Source organism: Lagenorhynchus albirostris, chromosome 3 (genome assembly GCF_949774975.1).
Source record: "Lagenorhynchus albirostris chromosome 3, mLagAlb1.1, whole genome shotgun sequence".
In the NCBI taxonomy this organism is placed as follows: Eukaryota; Metazoa; Chordata; class Mammalia; order Artiodactyla; family Delphinidae; genus Lagenorhynchus; species Lagenorhynchus albirostris.
Window position 1 is genome coordinate 26843844 of NC_083097.1, and position 23355 is coordinate 26867198.

The 23355-nt window shown below is 43.8% G+C and overlaps 1 protein-coding gene across 2 annotated transcripts in view; it reads left to right on the forward strand.

Moving 5' to 3' along the window:
• The first annotated feature begins 678 nt into the window (after positions 1-678).
• Positions 679-23355, forward strand: part of NPR3 (natriuretic peptide receptor 3) — a 66370-nt gene continuing 43693 nt past the window's right edge. For both annotated transcript variants that reach the window (XM_060146931.1, XM_060146932.1), the window contains exons 1-2: positions 679-2008; positions 11312-11434. In XM_060146931.1, coding sequence (XP_060002914.1) covers positions 1252-2008; positions 11312-11434 — 880 coding nt within the window. In that variant the 5' untranslated portion in view covers positions 679-1251. The remainder of the gene's footprint in view (positions 2009-11311; positions 11435-23355) is intronic.

Consider the following 23355-nt stretch of genomic DNA (forward strand, 5'->3'; position numbering starts at 1 on the left):
GCGCGGGAAGGAGGGATAGCTGGGACGCCTGGGCTAGCTGGGCGCACCAGGTCCGCGACCGAGCCGTCTGCCCCGGGACTTTGGTCCCTGTTCCCCGACCTTGCGCCAGGGGACCGGGAAGGTCGAGTGCACGCCCCGAGTGGGCGCATCAGGAGGGAATGTGGCTGGAGTGAGAAAGAGGTGAGAGTCATCGGGACCCTAGGGTGTTTTTTTGTTTTTTATTTTGCAACGAAACCACCAATTTCCAGGGCCACCTCCTTCCTTTAATCCTGTTGTTTTTTGCACGGCGTGGTGTGTGTGTGTGTGTGTGTGTGTGTGTGTGTGTGTGTGTGTGTGTGTGTGTGTGTGTGTGTGTGTGTGTGTGTGTGTGTGTGTGTGTGTGTGTGTGTGTGTCTGCGCGCGTTTCTTTACTTTCAGACATATTTCCATTTTTAAAGCCCGGAACTGGAAAGAGAGCTGCCGCGTGCGGGGCCAGGGAGAGGCGGGGACCCCGCTACACCCAGGTGGCTGTGTAGCGCGTTGGGGGCTCCCGCCGGTACAGAAGTGAGCGACTGTGGCTTTAAGGAAAAGGCCCAGGTCTGGCGGGGAGCGGGGAGTTAGGGACAGGGGAGGGGTGGGAAGAGTAGGGGTGCGGGGAGGAGTCCTGATGTAAGAATGTTAATGAGAGGCTCCCCTAGCCCAGCCGCCACCCCCCCCACCCTCCCCACCCGCTGGAAATACAAGCCGGGCCTCGGCGCGCCTTGTGTGGTAACACGCTCCGCCGCTGCCACGCTATTTAAACGCGGGTTATGGATCCAGGAACCGGCGCGAATCAATGAGATCAAACGCGAGGGAGATGCACCGTCAATTACAAGCACTTGGACAAGTCTAACTTTTTCTTCTTTTACAAATACGCTTTCAAAAGCAACCTTAGCAATGCCCAAATAAGAAGCCACCTCTAAGCAAAATAGTATATATAAAGGGAGGGCGAATATATATATTTATAAGAAGTATATATATAAATATATTACAGACGTACAGGTTTACACCCGGTGAACTTTTTCTTTTTTTCTTTTTTTTTTAAACGAGTGGCATTGCAAAGGAGGACTCTTCTTCTCTCTTTCGGCGAGTTAGTGAAGGGGGTATTCTGTTTTCTTAGAGCGCCCAAGGAGGCGCAGGGACCTCGGAGAGAAGAGTGGGGAGGAAAGAGGAAGGGTCGGTGGGGGGCAGAGGGCGAGTCCGCACCGAGGGCAGGCGCTTTCCTGCGGCACGATGCCGTCCCTGCTGGTGCTCACTTTCCCCGCGTGCGTCCTGCTCGGTTGGGCGTTGCTGGCCGGCTGCACGGGTGGCGGTGTCGGCGGGGGCGCGGGCCCGGGCGGCGGGCGCCGGGAAAGAGAGGCGCTGCCGCCGCAGAAGATCGAGGTGCTGGTGCTGTTGCCCCAGGACGACTCGTACCTGTTCTCCCTGGCTCGGGTGCGGCCGGCCATCGAATACGCGCTGCGCAGCGTGGAGGGCAACGGGACCCGGCGGCGGCTTCTGCCACCCGGCACTCGCTTCCAGGTGGCCTACGAAGACTCGGACTGCGGCAACCGCGCACTCTTCAGTCTGGTGGACCGCGTGGCGGCGGCGCGGGGCGCCAAGCCCGACCTCATCCTGGGGCCTGTGTGCGAGTACGCGGCGGCGCCGGTGGCCCGGCTAGCGTCGCACTGGGACCTACCCATGCTGTCGGCCGGGGCACTGGCAGCCGGCTTCCGGCATAAGGACACGGAGTACTCTCACCTCACGCGCGTGGCGCCCGCGTACGCCAAGATGGGCGAGATGATGCTCGCCCTGTTCCGCCACCACCAGTGGAGCCGCGCCGTGCTGGTCTACAGCGACGACAAGCTGGAGCGGAACTGCTACTTCACCCTCGAGGGGGTCCATGAGGTCTTCCAGGAGGAAGGCTTGCACACGTCCGCCTACAATTTTGATGAGACCAAAGACTTGGATGTGGACGACATCGTGCGCTACATCCAGGCCAGTGAGCGAGGTGAGCAGAAGTGCGCCTCGGGCCCCCAGGCCCTAACCCAACCGCTCTCCGCGGCTCTCGCTACACGCTCGTCCGCTCCTCTGGGGACCCCACTACCCGCTGCGGCACTGAGGACCCGGGGAGGGCGCGTGAGCTTGGACTCGCCGGGCTGTGCGCTGTCTGGCTGCGACGAACTTTGACCATCATCCATGGCTGTGGTGGGGTGTACGCAGAGCGTCCCGGGGAGGTGGTGGAGCCTGGGGGAGGGGCATGTGAGCTCGCAACTCGCTAGTGCTCTGGTCCAACAGGTGCTGTCAAAACTCCTGGGTTTTTTCTTTCTCGCTTCCCTGGCTCCGGCGCCGGGCTTGTGGTTAGGGGCTCACTACGGGTGCCCTTCTCCAACCAGGGTCTGAAAGCGTGACGAGGCCGAAGGAATTTGTTACCCGGTCTTTGCCGACGTGCGCCCCCTCCGAGTGCGGAAGTGTACGCTCTACAGCAGACGCTCCGCCTCACGGTCCGCTCCGGTCTCCGGGTTTCCCGGCTGCTCCTCGCACAGATCCCAGCTTTCTTTTAAAGGCTCATTGTATCGCCCTTCTCATTCCTTCCCTGGCCCCTCCAGCCGCTTATGAACGGGCTTCTGTGGTTTCCATCAAAAATGCCTCGCAGTGTCTGGACTCTGGCGACACTCACTGCCCCCGGCGCGTTCGGCATCGCGGTCTAAAGCGCCGGCAGCTAGGCTTTGCTAGAGCGCGCGCGCTGGGGAAGCGGGCGCTGAACCTCCTTTCCACGTCCCCCCGCCCCCGCCCCCTTGAAGTTTTCTCCGCGGGTCTTTGGGGGTTTGAATAACCACCAAACTGGCCAAAGAGCTCAAGGTTGAGGGTAGTGTCTATGGCTACAGGGAATGGGAGGAGAAGCGGCAGGTCACGGATACATAATCGCGGAATCCCCCAGTGCGGCTGCCTCATTGTACTGCAGAGTAGACCTGCGGGATGGCGGGCGGAGATGCCAGCATAGCGCAGCTCCCTCCTTACCGATGTCAGGTTTGGGTGCATATCACTCAGGGAATCCTGCCTGCTCCCGCTCGGCGCGCACGCGCCTCTATTGTCAGTGGGGTGCAACCCCAGCAAAGCTCCCCACTACCCGACACGGGGAGACGGAAGGGGAGAGGGGCCCACTACCCCACGCGGGGAGACGGAAGGGGAGAGGGGCCGAGCAGGGCGCGGGGCTAGCCCACGACTTGGCACGGCTGGGCACCTGGGCGCTGGCCGTGGGAGACAGCGCAAGCGGAGGCAGGGGGCCTCAGGAACAGGTGAGAGTGGGTAAAGGTTCCAAAGAGGATGGCGCTGCGGTCATCCCCCTTCCCAGTTTGACTACTTCGGACTCGGAGTGAACGCACTCTTTAGAGCGAGGAGGCGGGAAGTGTTGACGGTGGGGATGCACGGCCAAGTTTTGAGCGTTCGAACTCCAGGCTGTCTGCGCCGAATTCCTGCCAGCCAAGCAGGCGGGGCGCCGGCTTTGCTGATTATGAAAAAGGGCGCTTGTATACAATGGCTGCGGATTCGCCACGCCAGGCTGAGAAAGCCACATCTGCTCTCCCACTCCCAGTCCCTAGGTTACGGCAGACCCCTGCACACCTCGGGCTGCTCTACCCCCCGAACCTGATTATTCAGCTCTCGCTCTCGAGGGCTTGGAGCTAGGAGTTGGAGACTTCCCAGCTTAGGCTGGGGATGGGGGTGTGTCCCCCTACGGGCGAGATCCGCGGTCTGCCAATGCGTCCGTGATGCTACTGCCCTGAAGGTCTCAGTGCCAGCGGTGATCTCCTCGCACGTGGCCTGGGATTCGTGGCCGAGGTCAGCCCAGAAGAGGGCAGATCGAGGCCACCGGGGGCCCCTCAGCCTCACAAGGGTGTGGCTGAGCCAGAGGGTAGCGAGGGCGTCAGGGCCCTAGTGGGCCTGGGGGCTTCAAAGAGATTGGGCTACAGTCTTGCTGCTGATTATTTTTTAATTCCGAAAGCCTCGTAGATGTTCCCAAGCCTCTTTACTTTTTATTTCCCCCCAAGTTTGAATCTAGCGGTGAAAGTTTGTTTGACCGACCGGTATGTTTTACAGGTGATAAGGTTACCATTCTTACTCTAAAATACGTTTCCAACAGTGACTTGGCAGTTGTTCAGAAATATAAAACAAAATAATTTCTCCCCTAAGCCCTCCTCCCTCCCCTGAAATTCCCTACTCTCAGGAGAGAAAGCTGCTTGATAACAGAGCTCTCTCTGGGGGTCTTTTAGTTTTACTAATCACCTTTATTTCACCATAAGTGGTTAATGGGTTAACTAGGGGTCCAGTACAAGGATTTAGTGGCGTTTGAATTTTCAGAGCTCTTGGCCTGGCTGAGGCATTCACTGGGGAGGGAGCTTGGGCTGCCATAAACCTCTGTACCTCAGGATCCTCAGGTAAAGTGGGGGGATGCTGGGAGGAGCACATGAGCTATCTTACAGGAATGCTCTGAAACAGTGCAGATGCCTACTGAGTGCTCAATAAACCCAGGTTTTATTAGAGTTGTTATAATTATTTTATATATATGGTGATAATCTCCTTTACCGGAAGGCGAGACCATGTCAAGGGTGAGAAGCAGACCCTCTGGATCTGGCGGCTGCACTCAGCTGCTGCAGGGCCTGCCCAAGTCACTTACTTTCTCAGAGGCCGAATTTCCTCTTCTGTGAAATGGAGGTGGGATGAGAATCGGGCCTCTTCAGACTGGTATTTGGTGGTTCTGATTTCTGCTCACTCAAGTGTAAAATGGAACTGACTCTATTTTTGTCTTTGAAAATTCCATATTAAATATCATAGAACTAGAGAGTCACCCCCCCCCTTTTGAAGATAATGCTTTTAGCATCTTTTTGGACTTAAGTTCATCTTTAAAATCAGATCACAAAAGTTTTAATCTCTCTTTTTTAAAAAAATTAATTAATCAAGTTTTTGGCTGCGTTGGGTCTTTGTTGCTGTGTGCAGGCTTTCTCTGGTTGCAGGAGCAGGGGCTACTCTTTGTTGCGGTTCACGGGCTTCTCATTGCGGTGGCTTCTCTTGTTGTGGAGTACAGGCTCTAGGCACACGGGCTTCAGTAGTTGTGGCACACAGGCTCTAGAGCGCAGGGTCAGTAGTTGTGGCGCACTGGCTTAGCTGCTCAGCGGCATGTGGGATCTTCCCGGACCAGGGCTTGAACCCATGTCCCTTTCATTGGCAGACGGATTCTTAACCACTGTGCCACCAGGGAAGTCCCAAAAGTTTTGGTCTCTTAAAGGGTAAAACTGATAATGCCACCATCTCTAATAATAATATAACTAAAATTTCATTTGGCTACGTGTGTGCTATAGAATGAAAAACTGAGGGGTATTATTTATTCTTCTTAGGGATTTACTATCAAAATCAATAATTAACATTTTTTCTCTCATGTTTTTAGCTAACATATATCACTAAAATACACACACCTGAGCATGTATTATTTTTAAAAAATCAACTACTACCCTCAATATTCTATATTCAACGATAAATTTATTTTTAAAAAGGGAAGTTTAAAAAGAAATATTTTTTTAAGCAATAAAAGCCAGCAGTTCTTTTGTCTATACATCTCATAAGATGCAGAGCCAGAAGTGTGTGCACACAACATTTTTGTATGAAGAACTGTAGTTTTATCTTTTTAGTTATTAATATGTCATTATTCTTGGCCTGCATAACAACTGTAGTGATAACAGTATTTAATCAGTAGAAGAGTCATTTATTTTTAGAATTAGGCTGGGGTAAATGACAGAGAGTTTGGTCAGAGTTTTTAAGCAAAGAACCCATGATAAATGTAAAATAACTAATTCATAGCAGGGGGTAACAGAAGCATTGTAGGCTGCAGTGTAGAAATTCTGAAAGCCTTTGGAGTAGATGGAACTTTGTGAACAAAAACAATAAAGGTGCAGTCTCTATTTTGCAAATGAAACCTATTGCTTATGTAAAGTAAAAACAGCCAGAGAGAAATATATATTTTTAAATAATAGATTTTATTTTAATGAAAGTTATACAGCTATGTAGTTTAGAAAGTCAGAAAATGACACAACTCTTACTAGGAGTAAGAGTTTCCTATCTCCTGCTCCCCATATCTCACATCCCAGAGGCAACTATTTTCAACTCCTGTAGCTATGTCTGTAGGTATTTGACTTCATACCTCTAAATAACATTATTTTTTATTTTTTTCAGGTTTAGATCTTATTTCTTGCCATCCCAGGGGAAGATAGTGATTTAGTTTTCTTCTACTGCCTGTTAACCACACACTCAAGCTTTCCTTCCAGTCATCCTTTCAATATGATCGTGTCAGGTTTTTTTTGGTTAGCTCAGTATTCAGTGTCTGTATTATTATTACCTTCTAAATGCTATATGTAGTTGAGCCATATAAGCTACTACAATGATATTTCTTTATTGCCCTACTTGTTTTCCTTGGGGTTAAAAATATAGTCTAGTTTTGCTTAGTTTCCTATAAACTTATAACTAAATCATCTACCAATTCTCTATTTTAAGCCTCCTGAGTTGCTCCAGTTTGGTTATTTTCTAAGCATACCACATGGTTGCCACTCTGGAGTCTTTCTTCCACATCCTCTGCAACTCTATCACCTCTCCCTTTTGAGCTAGATCCCTATGTGTTCCTATTTCTTGGTTTATGGCCTTCTTTTGGTGGGGCACATCCTCCAGGAGCTTTCTGAGAAAGGATGGATGAGAGCTAAAGTTTGAGACCTTTCACGACTGAAATTTCTTCTTCCTACCCTTATACATAACTACAGAATTCCAGGTTGGAAATAATTTTTCCTCAACATTTGAATTGTCATTTACGTTCCAGTGGTGCTATTGGAAAGCTTGATTCAATTGTGATTTTTGACCTATTGTTTGCTATTTGCTTTTTTTTCTGTAAATTTTTAGAATCCCCTTTTTCTCCCAGTGTTTTAACATTTCATTTTGATTGTACTTGTGTGCCCATATCTTGCCGTATGCCCTTTAGGGTATTGAAAGGTAAGTCTCTTCCGTTCACAAACTCATGTCTTTTAGTTCCGGGAAAATGTCTTAAATTATTTCTTATATCCCCTCATTTTCTCTGTTCTCTCTTTCTACAATTTGTTTTATTTGTATGTTAGGTTTTCTGATTTGGGACTCTGTTTTTCTCATCCCTTTTCTCCTATTTACCACCTGTCTTTTAAAAAAAAGTTCCTCTTACTTAGATGTTTCTTTGGCTACTCCCACAGTTACTACTGAGTTTTAGTTTTAAATTTCTGCTGTCATATTTTCAATTTGCAGTACATGGCATATCTTGTTTTGCTTCCATGGAATAACCTCTCTTTTCCCTTGTAAGTTTAGAATTAAATAGAAGATGGATGCAAGAGTCAGATGGAGAATATGAAAATGTCATTTTTATTATTGATAACCTATTGGAGAACATGGGTTTAGATCTGTTGCCAAAAGGGCCTGCCTGCTATTACTTCCCCTCATAATTAGGCAGGGTCATCCACTAAATCACAGGTAGCGCTGCAGGCCCCCCTCCAGGACACGCCCCTTACTACAGGGTGAAAGTTGCCCATAATGTATACTCTCTGCAAGCAGACACACCCCAAAGAGGACGGAAGAAAGGGCTGAGTGCAGTATGCCCAGTTGTCTTTTCCAGACTCAGCAATCAGACAGTTCCCTCCTTCTCCTCCCCCACGGGAATGGGGGGAGAGGGACAAATGAAGGCACATGGGGAGATGAAGAGTGGCCTTCTGTTAGAGGTTGCTCCAAATGTAAACCTGAAAGGGGGAAAGGGTATCACCCTAACTCAGGTATGCTTCCTGGATTGTTTTGGGGTCTCTGAATTGACTTCTCTAGCCACCCCTTTGTACTTCTCTCTGCTGTTCTTAGAGTGATTGCAAGAACGTGTTGCAGTAGGGAGAAGCCACTTAACAGAAGACATTGTGGGAATCAGATAGTGGAGGGTAACATGGAATATCACAGATAGTGGAGGGTAACATGGAATATCACATGTTCTTTGGTAAGGGGGAAAAAATAGAGCAGAATGATGAAAAATCTATCCAGAAACTTAGAATCGCATCATCATTTCCTCTTCTAGAAGTTTAACAATTTGACCAAAAATGTTAGTACTTATATATTTAAATATCTATTTAATATACTTAAATATACTTAATATATGTTTAAATATTTATATATTTAAATATACTTAAGTGTAGCAGAAATTATTTTAATTGACCTCCACTTAAGCAGCTTGCAGCGTTAGCTGATGCTCTCCTTTTCTCTATAAACTTTATTGGCTGTCAGTGAACGCTGGTAGCCGGTATACTTCTCCCATGTTTGCCAGCACATTTCTCATAAATCTGTTGTACTTATTATTATAAGTATACAATTTAATTAGTTATTATGTAAACTGATGAAACATGAGTAAGAAGAGAAAGCTATTTCAGTGAAAACTATTTTCAACCTTCCGAAAGATTGTATAGAGGCATGTTGCTAAAAATACTTGCTGTTGAATTAGGCATGAATGAAAAAGCCATAAGAGATTAAGGAACATTCTACAAATGTAGAAGGACTCTGCATTCTGACTGCTCGGCCAGTGTCATTAAGTGCTTGCTCCAACTTAAACTGGGCGATAATGTGCACTATGGGTTTGTTTTGTGGAAGAAAAACAATACCTGACCCATGAAGATGGGAGTTAGGATTTCGTTTTCAGAATTGGACCACATCGTCCACACAAAACAGATGGGATCTACAATAATTCCAGTCTGCTCAGATAGGCTCAGTGCTGCTCTGTGTCACTCTTGCTTGGTCCAAGCAGGTACTGACATTTAAAGAAAGAATGTGTCTATCACAAGGGGTTGATCTTAGTGGTGATGGGAAGAGAGAGAAGGAGAAGGGCCAGGGCTGTAAACATAGAAAAGAAGTGACAGAGAGGCCAGTGTTGGGCTGACAGACAGCCCATCCAGGACTTGGGGAAGCCTGTGCTCTGGCCTGAGGACACAGCCTGTTCAGGCCTGGGCCAGGTGTAGCTCTTAGACGGATGCTTTGGGTTATCAAGACCTGATGCCTTTGGATGCTTGAACCCTGCAGCTGATCTCCCTGATTCTGACGTCACCCTCACTAACATCCTTCTGCTTATAATTTGGCTCCTCAATGAGCACTCCCAGGTTTATGTCGGCACAAACATGTTTGTGACCACTGTGGTCCTCATTGAAATTAATCTTCACTTCAGATTATCTAAAAATATCTGAGTTAGGTTATCGGGACTCTGCTCCCCCAAGCAATGACTCTACTCTTTATGTGCTGACAGAATCAGGTTCTGTGTCTTAAGGTTTAGAGCCAGACTCTGGACTATGGTCAAGTGATCAAAAGATGATGAGGTCTGCCAGTGGAGAGTCAGCCAGGCTTCCTGGAGCCTCCTGGTGCTGCCCACCCTTGGAATCCACACTCTTCCAACTTGTCCAGCCTTAGCCCAGGTTGTTTTGGGAGACACCTTGGCTCTTTTGTCATTTAGAGGACTAGAATCAAATCGGAGCTAAAACAAGTGTCTAGATCACAGTGAGTAATGAGGAGTTTCTTCAAAAGCTTCCTTACTGAGACATCTTGAAATTTGACTATTCATCCCAAATATATAACTGTATTTCCAGGCACAAACAACACCTACTCCCACAGTTATAAATCTATCGGAGTTTTGTATTGTTTTAAAAACTTGTTCTGCAGACTTTGAGCCTGTCGCCTGAGCCCTTTTGTCGTAAGAAATGTCAGAGTCATGATCTAATGCTCTGAATTAACCTGTGCAGTAAACGAAATGTCAGCAAACGCCTGGCCCGTCGCGCAGGCTGCCAAGGAGGCTTTGGCACAGCCTGAAGTTTGTTCTGCATCTTTCAGCACCCATGCTTTTGCAAAGAACATACACAACCTGCAGGGCTGGCATGCATGGCGATAATGTGGTTATGGCGCCCAGGCTTCTCCTCTCCTCCATGTGTGCAGAAAAGCACAGCGGGCACTGTCTTGGGGGCCAGGGGCCATCAACAGTGATCAAAATAACTGGATGAAGGCCAGGTCCCCACTTCCCTCTAGTCCGTTGCAGCTCTTACGTGGCAGACAACGCTATTCTGCAGCTGCTTAAAGCCTCTCAGCTCTGACAGTGTGGCTGTGAACTGAGAGCACGTGGGGAGGGACCTGGAATCTTGGTAACTATTTCCTATATATGTTGAGATAGCTTGAGAAAAAGGGTTCTACATTCAGACTGCAGAAAGCCTGTAGCACTCGCTGCATCCTCTGATTTGCCAAATGAAAGCTTTCTCAGGAAAGTAGGTTTACTATGCGAGTAAAAGCATAAAAAGCAGCTGACAAGCCTCACTATCTTATATTGGGCAAATCTGGGAATTTATTGGAAGTATTTTTTTTAAAGGAATTCATTCTGAAACAATTGTGTATGTTTGGAAAAGACGTAAGAACGTATAAAGCACCTCCTATAGCCTTCACCCAGATTTTTACCAATGGTTAGCATTCTGCCGGTATGCTTTGCCATTCTAATCTCCCCCTTCCCTCCCTTGCCCCTCCAAATATATACACAGGTACATATACATGCACAAATATTACTATCTTTTTAATGAACCATTTGAGAGTAAATAGAGCTATCATGCTCTTTTACCCCTGAAAACTGAAGTGTGTGTTTCCTAAGAACAAGGACATCCACTCATATAACCACAGTAGAATTATGAAAAGCAAGAACTTTAACACAAACACAATACTATTATCCAATTTACAGACCTTATTCAAATTTCTCCAGTTGTCTCAATAATGCCCTTTGTAGAAAAACTTTTATTATTATTTTTCTAAGGTCCAGGATCCAATCCAGGACCACACACTGCAGTCAGCTTTCTGTTTCTCTAAGTCTCTTTTAGTCTAGAACATTTCCTCAGGCCATCTTTGTTTTTCATGAAAGTGACCACTTTGAAGGGCGCAGGTCCGCTATTCTATACACAGTCCCCCAAGCTGGGTTTGCAGAGCCTTCCTTCTGATTAGATTCAGGTCGCCCACTGTGAGGTTTGGGGCCCGGGGTGTGTTACACCAGGGGACTCCTGAGTCTGCTCCCTGGGTGATGTTGATGTCCATCACTTTGTTATGGTGGCGATGGATAGCTTTCTCCATTGTCAAGCTATTATTCTGCCCTTTGTAATTTATGAATAATTTGTGAGGATTCTTTAGGACTTTAGCCGTGCCCTGTTCCCCGTCAGATGCTGTCCTCCGTGCAGGGGCGTTTCACGCGTCTGTTTGTTCTTCCCCGCAGTGGTGATCATGTGTGCGAGCAGCGACACCATCCGCGGCATCATGCTGGCGGCGCACAGGCACGGGATGACCAGCGGAGACTACGCCTTCTTCAACATCGAGCTCTTCAACAGCTCTTCCTACGGTAACTCTGCCTCCGGTTTCCCCTCCCACTGCCAGGGTGTGAAAAAGGGATTGTGAGACAGGGCCAATAACTTGAGTCATCTCTGTAGATTTGATTTCCATAGATAGGGTTTTAGAAATTTGTGATTCTGAACACTCCCACTTCTCATAAGGTCTCAAGCTTTCCTTCTCTGAGAACTCAGAGCAAAAAGTTACCACCACCTGTGATGCCAAGGGACTTGGGGAGAACATAGCTCACTCCAGCACTCCAAAGGATCATAAATCCAGGCCCTGAGGACCCCTCCCCAGTGCATTTCCAACTTTGGGTTGCCACCATGATGGACTGCTGGAGTAATTTTAGGGAGATTTGGACAGAATTTTTAGTAGCATGGAATAGACTCGAACACATCAACGTAATAGAATAGAACATGTCAAAGTGTGTCACACATAGCATATGTATGGTTTCATACAACTTTTATTTTAGGAATATGATTACATGTTTGTGTGTATATATTTATGCATGTTACACATGTATTTGTAATGGACCACAATGTGAAATAAATAAAATAACCATTATTGTAAATCGAGGTAAAAAATTTTGAAAGGTGCTGCTCCCAGTCCCTCCTCCTTCTAGATTACTGTCTCTTAGCTTCTCTTATAAAAATTTGGGGAGCTTGGGCTTTCCTGGTGGCGCAGTGGTTGAGAGTCCGCCTGCCGATGCAGGGGACACGGGTCCGTGCCCCGGTCCGGGAGGATCCCGCGTGCCGCGGAGCAACTAGGCCCATGAGCCATGGCCGCTGAGCCTGCGCGTCCGGAGCCTGTGCTCCGCAACGGGTGAGGCCACAACAGTGAGAGGCCAGCGACTGCAAAAAAAAAAAAAAAAAAGTTGGGAAGCCACTAACAGTTACAATCAAAAGCATTTAACTCCTTAAAATGGATCTGGGGAAGTTCCCAGGGTTCCTGTGATGGAGGGTGTTCTAGGAAGTCATCAAGATCGCAGGTATAAAACATTTTACCCAAATGTGGTTAGGGCTCTCTCTGAAGTAAAGAGTGTAGGGCTATGGACCATTTTCTCAAGTACTGCACGTTGGCAGTTACAGGGGAACTGTAAGTGTGTGTATCACGAACAGCATGTTCATGCTGAGCTCCAGTTCTCAGTTATCATGGTCGAGATATAGTTAGATGGGATCTAAACCTTAAAGCATATGCCTCAGTTTCCTGCTCTGATAAGCTCCTGGCTTACTTAAGCAGTAGATCATTGTGTATAAACATAATGAATCATACTTCTCACGGGAATAAAGCAAAGTTGTTGAATCAAAAGTAACCTCTCTTCCTGTAGCGGATAAAATTGAAGATTTGAGGCTTGCAGGATAAACACCCAGTTTTCCCCTGCTTGCTCCCATCACTGTCTTTCCCCCTATCTTTACACAAGCAGAGTGGCAGTTTTGCTTCTTGACCCAAGATCAGAATGTAATTACATCATTGGTTACGGTATTGAATTCATTGAGACAGTGGTAGAGACTGGTGAAAAATGAAAAAAATTTATTCTGAGTTTTGCAAGTTGGCTACTGCAAGCATAGCATTTTGAGGCAATGCATGTGAATGCATATTATAAGTGCGCAAGTACAAATTAGGTACTGGAATTCCTTTCATTCACGGATAGAGCTTGCATTACTTTTCCCTGCTCATTACAATACACAAGTATTATAGAAAATTTGAGAAACATAGAAAAGCATAGGGAAGAAAATAAGTTACTGAAACTCTGCCATGCAGGTAAAGGTACATTGATAATATTTAGATGTCCGTCTTGTCTATTTTATTAAAAATTATATATTTATGAAAAATGTTCAATAAAATGATCATACTATCTATAGTATGGATACGTAGTATTTTATAATGCTGATATGCCATCTTTCTTAATCAGTCTTTTGTTTTTTAATATTTATGTTGTTTCCAGCTTTTTACTGTAAGAGCAATGCTATATTGAGTTGCCTTGCCATGTGCATTCATGTGTGCACATACATACACACGTATGTATGTGTGTGTAATCTGTAAGACAAGCTTCTAGAAGTAGAATTCTGGGTCAAATGTTACATGCATTTAAATTTTGATAGATATTGCCAAAGTTGTCTTTTAAAGAGGTTTGCCAATTTACATTTTTGCAACGGTGTATGAGATATTTTGTTTTCCTGTATATCTGTCAACCCTGTATCATCTAACTTTTAAATTATTTTATTTATTTGAATTTCTTTTTATGTCCATAAGCAGAGTTTTGCAGTTTTCTTTATTTGAATTCTGCACCATTCTTGCTGAATTCGTTCTTAGACATTTTATGTTTTTTGGTTTTTATTATGTTCATGATCTTTTCCTATTACATTTTGTAACTGTAGTTGTTATATAGAAAACAAGAATTCCACATATTAAATCCTCTGTTCTAATAGATTTCTTAATCACTTTCAAATAATAACAATAGTTATGCCTCCATTTTGATAGTTGAATGTTATATTTATCTTTCTTTTCTTATTGCATTGGCCGTAGCCTCTAGAATAATATTATATAACAATGGTGATACTTAATTTCTAATATCTTGTCAGAAGTAGATGTTAAAATATTCTTTAGTTTATGAAGTGTGGTTTTAAAAATTGGAAGTGAGTGATGAGTGTTATCAAATATATTTTATCTGTACTTTTAATAAATTTCCTAGTATTGAGCCATTATAGTATTCTTGGAATTAAGCATAGTTTGTCATGATTTTTTTAGATGTATTGCTGATTTTAACTTTTTAGTGTTTTATTTACGATTTTTGAATCTATACTCATGAGATTAGACAGTTTTCTTGCATTCAGGTGGTAGTGTCAGATTTTAATATCAGCTTAATATTAGCTTTATAAAATTAATTGGGACACTTTCCATTGTTTTTATGCTCTAGAACAGTTTATATACCATAAGAATATTCCTTGAAACAGTTCAACTCTCTATCTGGACCTAACTTCTTTTCAGAGGTAATTTTTGGAAAATTAAAAAACAAATCTATTTTGAAATAATTTTAGATGTACAGAGAACTTTAAAAAAAATAGAATTTGTGTATACCTTTTACCCAGATTCCTCTAATGTTAACAATTTAAATGGGCATAGTACAATTATCAAAATAAGAAAATTAACATTAGTACAATACTACTGACTAAACTACAGGCTTTATTTGAAATTTACTATGTTTCCTCTTAATGCTCTTTTTCTGTTCCAGGATCCAATCTATTTAGTTGTGTGTCTTTTTTTTGTTTGTTTGTTTGTTTGTTTTGTGGTACGTGGGCCTCTCACTGTTGTGGCCTCTCCCGTTGCGGAGCACAGGCTCTGGACACACAGGCCCAGTGGCCATGGCTCACGGGCCCAGCCGCTCCATGGCATGTGGGATCCTCCCGGACCGGGGCACGAACCCGCGTCCCTTGCATGGGCAGGCAGACTCTCAACCACTGCGCCACCAGGGAAGCCCAGTTGTGTGTCTTCTTAATCTTCTCCAGTCCATGAGAGTTCTTCAACCTTTCCTTGTTATTTATGACCTGACACTTTGGATAAGTCTGTTATTTTGTAGAATGTCTCTCAATTTGGATTTATCTGGTGTTTTCAAATGATAAGTTGAGTTTACACATTTTTGGCAAGAATACTACAAAAGTGGTGCTGTATCCTTCTCAGTGCAAAATACGAGTGCATAAGAAGTCATGTATATGTATATACATATGTATATGACTTATTATTGGCTTTATGTATGTATGACTTACTGTTGGTGATTTTTGGGACAACTTTTTAAAACTTATTTTTCCATTAGTTCAGTTTTTCTACTTCTTGAAAACTGAATTGCATGGAGTTATACAATGTGCTCTGATACAATCTACCAAATCCTTGGTTTTTCTTTTTTCAAATTTTTAAAAATTTATTTATTTTATTTTTTAAAACTTTTTACTTTATATTGCAGTATAGTTGATTAACAATGTTGTGATAATTTCAGGTATACAGCAAAGTGATTCAGTTATACATATACATGTGCCTATTCTTTTTCAAATTCTTTTCCCATTTAGGTTGTTACATAATATTGAGCAGAGTTCCCTGTGCTATACAGTAGGTCCTTGTTGGTCATACATTTTAAATATAGCGGTGTGTGCATGTCAATCCCAAACTCGGTAACTATCCCTTCCCCCGACCCTTTCTTTCTGGTAACCATAAGTTCGTTCTCTAAGTCTGTGAGTCTGTTTCTGTTTTGTAAATAAGTTCATTTGTATCATTTCTTTTTAGATTCTGCATATAAGTGACATCATATGATATCTCTCTTCCTCTGTCTGACTTACTTCACTCAGTATGACAATCTCTAGGTCCATCCATGTTGCCGCAAATGGTATTATTTCATCCTTTTTAATGAATGAGTAATATGCCATTGTATATATGTGCCATATCTTCTTTATCCATTCCTCTGTCGATGGACATTTAGGTTGCTTCCATGTCTTGGCTATTGTAAACAGTGCTGCAATGAACATTGGGGTGCATGTATCCTTTCAGACCATGTTTTTCTCTGTATATGTGCCCAGGAGTGGGATAGAGGGATCATATGGTAGTCCTATTTTTAGTTTTTTAAGGAACCTCCATACTGTTCTCCACAGTGGCTGTACCAATTTACATTCCCACCAACGGTGTGGGAGGGTTCCCTTCTCTTCACGCACTCTCCAGCATTTATTGTTTGTAGATTTTTTGATGATAGCTGTTTTGACTGGTGTGAGGTGATATCTCACTGTAGTTTTGATTTGCATTTCTCTAGTAATTAGCGATGTTGAACGTCTTTTCATGTGCCTCTTGGCCATCTATATGTCTTCTTTGGAGAAATGTCTATTTAGGTCTTCTGCCCATGTTTTGATTGGGTTGTTTGTTTTGATGATATTAAGCCACTTGAGCTGTTTGTAAATTTTGGAGACTAATCCCTTGTTGGTCACATCATTTGCAAATATTTTCTCCCAATCTGTGGGTTGTCTTTTTGTTTTATTTTGCTGTGCAAAAGCTTTTGAGTTAAATTAGGTCCCATTTGTTTATTTTTGTTTTTATTTCCATGACTCTGGGAGACAGTTCAGAAAAAATCTTGCTGCAGTTTATGTCAGAGAGTGTTCTGCCTATGTTTTCTCTAAGAGTTTTATAGTGTTCAGTCTTACATTTAGGTCTTTAATCCATTTTGAGCTTATTTTTGTGTATGGTGTTAAAGAGTGTTCTAATTTCATTTTTTTTACATGTAGCTGTCCAGTTTTCCCAGCACCATTTATTAAGGAGACTGTCTTTCCCCCATTGTATAGTCTTGACTTCTTTGTTGTAGATTAATTGACCATAGGAGTGTGGGTTTATTTCTGGGCTTTCTATCCTATGCCATTGATCTATATTTCTATTTTTGTGCCAGTACCATACTGTTTTTTAAAAAAAATTATTTATTTTTGGCTGCATTGGTTCTTCGTTGCTGTGTGTGGGCTTTCTCTAGTTGCGGTGAGTTGGGGCCACTCTTCGTTGCAGTGTGCAGGTTTCTGATTGTGGTGGCTTCTTTTGTTGTGGAGCATGGGCTCTAGGCTCACAGGCTCAGTAGTTGTGACTTGCAGGCTATAGAGCACAGGCTCAGTAGTTGTGGCGTATGGGCTTAGTTGCTCCACGGTATGTGGGATCTTCCCAGACCAGGGCTCGAACCCGTGTCCCCTGTATTGGCAGGCGGATTCTTAATGACTGTGCCACCAGGGAAGCCCAGTACCATACTGTTTTGATGACTATAGCTTTGTAATATAGTCTGAAGTCAGGAAGCCTGATTCCTCCAGCTCCATTTTCTTTCTCCAGATTGCTTTAGCTGTTCAGGGGCTTTTGTGTCTCCATAAACATTTTAAGATTTTTTTGTTCTAGTTCTGTGAAAAATGCCATTAGTAAATTGATAGGGATTGCATTGAATCTGCAGACTCCCTTGGGTAGTATCGTCATTTTGACAGTATGGATTCTTCCAATCCAAGAACATGGTATATCTTTCCATCTGTTTATGTCTTCTTTGATTTCTTTCATCAGCATCTTATAGTTTTCAGAGTTCAGGTCTTTTGTCACCTTAGGTAGGTTTATTCCTAAGTATTTTATTCTTTTTGATGTGATGGTAAGTGGGATTGTTTCTTGAATTTCTCTTTCTGATCTTTTGTTGTTAGTGTATAGGAATGCAACAGATTTCTGTGTATTAATTAATTTTGTAACCTGCAACTTTACCAAATTCATTGATGAGCTCTAGTAGTTTTCTGGTACCATCTTTGGGATTTTCTACGTATAGTATCATGTCATCTGCAAACAGTGACAGTTTAACTTTTCTTTTCCAATTTGGATTCCTTTTATTTCTTTTTCTTCTCTGATTGCCATAGCTAGGACTTCCAAAATTATGTTGAATAAAAGTGGCAAGAGTGGACATCCTTGTCTTGTTCCTGATCTTAGAGGAAATGCTTTCAGCTTTTCTCCATTGAGTATGATATTAGCTGTAGTTTTGTCATATATGGCCTTTATTATGTTGAGGTATATTACCTCTGTGCCTGCTTTCTATAGAGTTTTTATCATAAATGGGGCTGGATTTTGTCAAAAACTTTTTCTGCATCTATTGCGATGCTCATATGGTTTTTTATTCTTCAATTTGTTGATGTGGTGTATCACTGATTGATTTGTGGATTTTGAAAAATCCTTGCATCCCTGGGATAAATCCCACTTGATCATGGTATATGATCCTTTTAATGTATTGTTGGATTCAGATGGCTAGTATTTTGTTGAGGATTTTTGCATCTATGTTCATCAGTGATATTGGCCTGTAATTTTCTTTTTTTGTGACATTTTTGTCTGGTTTTGGTATCAGGGTGATGGTGAGCTCATAGAATGAGTTTGGGAGTTTCCCTTCCCCTGCAATTTTTTGGAACAGTTTCAGAAGGATAGGTATTAGCTCTTCTTTAAATGTTTGATAGAATTCGCCTGTGAAGCCATCAGGTCCTGGGCTTTTGTTTGTTGGGAGTTTTTAAATAACAGTTTCAATTTCAGTGCTTGTGACTGGTCTGGTCATATTTCTGTTCTTCCTGGTTCAGTCTTGGGAGATTGTACCTTTCTTAGAATTTGTCCATTTCTTCCATGTTGTCCATTTTATTGGCATACAGTTGCTTACAGTAGTGTCTCATGATCCTTTGTATTTCTGTGGTGTCAGGGTTTTTCTGATTATATCCCCTTTCTTTTCCCTTTTACAGCCTGGTTGCTTAGGCTTTGAGCTCGGCTGTCAGCCTTCCTGAGAGTCTGTGCCATGTACTAGCTCTTGGCAAACTGACATAACCCTGCCCTTCCCCTGCAAGTCTTAGTTTCTTCTAATGATAATAATAGTACTTATCTCATGGCATCAGGCTGAGTAATAACTGAGGTGGTGTATGTGAGAGAAACAGAAAACTTCTTGGAACATGATGAGTGCTTAGTAAATGTTCACTATATTTACTATTAATTTTAGTTTACTTTGACCATTACATATAGTACTTTAAAAGTGATAAGTTAAGTTTGTACATTTTCTTGTGGTGCAGTTATATAGCTTGATTTAGGCCATACTTTTTTTTTTTTTTTTGTGGTATGTGGGCCTCTCACTGTTGTGGCCTCTCCCGTTGCAGAGCACAGGCTCCGGACGCGCAGGCTCAGCGGCCATGGCTCACGGGCCCAGCCGCTCTGTGGCATGTGGGATCTTCCCGGACCGGGGCACAAACCCGTGTCCCCTGCATCATCAGGTGGACTCTCAACCACTGCACCACCAGGGAAGCCCTAGGCCATACATTTTTTTGTTACCAAATTAGTCAACTTTTATCTAGTACATCTTAAGGACCTGGGTGCATTAGGAATTATACCTGCCTGCAAATAACCAAGACTTCCAGCTACAGTAATTTAAACAAATGTAGAGGTTTATTCTCTCAACTGTAAGAAGTGCAGAGGTGGGCAGTCCGGGGCAGAATGATGGTTCCATAATGTCATCAGGGACCCAAGCTTCTTCTTGTTTTCTACTCCCTCAATCCTAGTGAATGGCATCCATCCTCAAGATGATGAGATAGTGGCTAGGATTCCAGGGATTGTGTCTTAATTCTAGGCAAGACAGAAGGGGAAAGATGAGAGGCAAAAAGAGATCCTTTTCAGTTGACTCAGTTCTGTTTGAAGGGCTCTCTGGAAACCCCACTCATTAACTTTCGTTTACGTATCATTTGCTACCCGTGGTTGGGAGGGGGGCCAGGAAATGTGTGCTTTTAGCTGGGCTCACTGCTACCCCACATCAATTCAGGAATCTGTTACTAAGGGAGCAACAGAGAGAATGGATGGGAGAATGGATGTAGAGAGGTTTGCCGCAGACCCTGAAGCACTTTTCTTCTTCAGAGTAGAAGCAGTAAATAGAATCTTATGGCAGGCACAGTGACCTAGACCAAGGTTCTGGTGTCTGTCGCTCATAAAGGACTTTCTCTGAGATTTTTATACTCTAAGAATCAGATATATTATCCTGAAAAGTTCTCCAACATCCTCTTCTCCCTGTGCTTCCTCACATCAAAGTCTACACCAGTTCTAGAAAAAGGCTCTGTTTTAAATAATACTTGAGATTGGTTTTTTAAGAAGACATATTGATAGCGTGTCCATATTTACTGATTATTAGATTGTCTTGGTGAGCACTCAGAAAAATTCTCAGATCTGCCCCAATTATATTGTTACAGGAGTTTTGAATATATTATGAGGGAATTCAAGTGATGGAAAATAAGATTGAAAGGATAGGTTTTAAAAAAATCCAGAGTGAAGATGATACATATTGCACTGCAGGGTTTTGAATAGCACCTGTTGGCATTTTCATTCGCTGGCATTATGTTCTTTGGATGTAAGTTAGGTGGAAAGTCATTTGCGCAATCTTGTCTGGGACTGTAAGGTTATTGTAGAGCTTTCCTGACTTCCTGAGAACACAGAGGCACTCAATAAGGTGAGGATGGGAGAATTCCAGGGCTGGTCATGCACATAAATTACTTGACTCGCTAAAAGTAGAAAAATGGCAGAAAAACTGGGGAAGGGTTGGATTTATATTTTCTATTAAAGTGATATATTCCTATTATAGTCAGTTTAGGGTAATGAGAAAAGAGAAGGAATTCTCACACAGTCTTTCAACTGTAAGAGTTGTTAAACCACGTTTAGACACTTCTTCCTCTGATCTTTCTTCCTCTGTTACTTTTATTTTTAACATTCTTGTCCTCCACTGAATTTGAAGTTTTAAATCTTAGAACGCACCAAACTTTGATGAGATGAATGAAGAGCAGGCACCGCACTGGAGTTTGGAGGCTGGCTTGCGTCTGAATCCTGCTTCTACTTATTAACCAAGTGACTTCGGGCATGTTAATCTCCTTGAGCCTCAGTTTCCTTATCTGTAAGATGGGGATCATACTTAAATATTCCTCATAGAGTTTTCATTAGGATTAAAAAATGAAATGCTCCAGGCAAAGCCATTCACAATGGCATCGCTCAGTAAGTGGTGCTGTTATCACTGATGGGAGCATCTGGACCAGCCTCGCTCAAGGCAAGCAGGTAACTCCTGGGTATTTGGAGAGGTTGGGGTGAGGCAGGGTGGCCAATCCTTTTGTCTCACTTAATTGGCTTCCAGAGGGCAAGAGCTACGTACTCTGCAGCCAGTCCAGGCGTACTCCAGGCATCATTTTTTGGATGTAGTCTGTGATGTCTCAGCTCCGTCATTCAGCGCACATTGACCGAAGGCTTTCTATGTGCTGGGTCCTTGGTAAGTACTGAGAGCTACAGGATGACACAGTTATCCCAGTACTGCCGGCTCTCACCAGCTCCCTGGCCGCAGGATTGCCAAGCACAGGGCTTGGTGCTGAACAGGTTATTTCCTCTTTCACAAATATTCCGTACCCTTCTCACTCTAAATGCGAGCTTGGGGCTCCATGATGTTTAAAACCAAACCAAAGAAAGCAAATTCACTTTCCCTTATTCCTGAAGCAACTGCAAGCATCACCTTCTCTGCCCTACTTCTCATTAGCCGACTTCTTTCTCCTCTTCTTAATCCCTTGTTCAGGACCATTGTAAGAGTATGACAACAAGACCCACCACTCCTCTGAGAGTGTTAGGTCGCCACTGACCTTCTCATCACCAAAGCCATCAGCCTTAGTGCAGACCGTGCCTACATGCCTCTAAAGCAGTGTTGTCCAGGGGAACTTTCTATGATGCTGGCTGTGTCCTACTGTGTTGCCCAGTACAGGAGCCACTGGCCACATGTGACTATTGCACATTTAAAATGTGGCCAGTGCGAGTGAGAAACTGAAATTTTATTTAATCTTGAGTAATTGAAATGTAAGCAGTCACCCATGGAGCTAGTGGCGGCTATAGTAGAGCTATATACAGCTCTAGTCCTTGCCATACTGTTTCCGCCCATTTCTTTCCGGAAACCCTGTTTTTCTTAGCTTTGGTGGTACAGCATTCTTCGGGCTTTCTCTTAGCTCTTCTGTCTCCTTTTAGTCCTTTGCCCACTAAAAACAGCGTCCCCAAAGTGTGTGTGCTCACCCTCCGCCCTCTGCTTCTGGGTACTAAGTATAAGACATATGGACGTGACAGCCAGCATCCTCTCTAGCCCTCACTTCTCTTGCTGGCTTAAGACCCCTCTTTCCAACCCCAGCCTGGTGCTGCCCCTTGGGTGCTCTGTAGTCAGTCACCTTGGATTGACCATGACCCTAACTGAAATCACTGTCATTTCCGTGTCCACGTAACCCCTCCTCCTCCCTCTGGCTCTGCTATTTCTTCTGACAACCATTTGCTTTTCCCCTCTGGCATCACTGGTGACGCGCGTCCCTCTCGGCTGTCGTTCACTCCCTCACTCTTGTAGAGTCTTCAGATTCCTCTTGCACAGCCCTCTGCATTCATTCTCAAGGGCCCTCCCTCTTTTTATGATTATAAAAGCAGTAAATATACTGCTGAAAATTTGCTAAAGTCAGAAAAACACGTAAAAAAAGAAAAGAAAAGAAAAGATGCCTGTAATTCTAACCACCCGGAGAGCCATGTTCAATTTTTGGGGGGGTGTGACTTCCCACATCTAACCTCTGGTAACCCCTTGCCTGGATTACTGTGGCTGTGAACCCTCAGCGTCTCCCCAGTCTAATCCATTGCTGTTTCCCAAGGCATGAGTCTGATCATGTCATTCTTCTGTTCCGCTCGTGAATCTCCAGAGGCACCCAGTGTCTGCTGAATTAAACTTGTCCCCACTGATGGGGCATCATGCCAAGCCGACCTCTGCTTTTCCTTGGGTTCAGTGGCCCTGAGAGGTTACTGACACAGTACAATAAGAAAGACACACAAAGCAGGAAGTCATAGTATCGGTTATGGTTGTGACTAGATACCTATTTAGTTTGGCTTACATTTACTAAGCACTTTTGTTTCCACTCTTCTTTCTTTCTTTTTTAAAATTTTTATTTGTTTTTATTTTTTGGCCGTGCCACACGGTAGTGTGGGATCTTAGTTCCTCGACCAGGGATTCAAACCCATGCCCCCTGACCACTGGACCGCCAGGGAAGTCCCTTCTTTTTTTCTAGAAAACGAAACCTCAAGATCATTACCTTTTAGATTGTGGTAGACAAATTTATTGTACTGTATTTCACTTCTTTCAAGATTTAAAAAAAAAAGTTTTTTCCATATTAGTAACTAAGATAGTTGCTGTTTCCAGTTCTATGTGAATTACACAGCATAATACCCTATAGGGTTATTTCCTTTCTTGTGCCTGGAGGGTTCTCTTACTCAAAGCCGAGAAACTGACCCTCATTGCCTAAGAAACACCATTCCTGCTGATTCTTGATACCTCGAGTCAATTAAAAAAGAATCAATACATGTGGATTGCACACCTAGAAGAAATGGGTTCCTTCATGG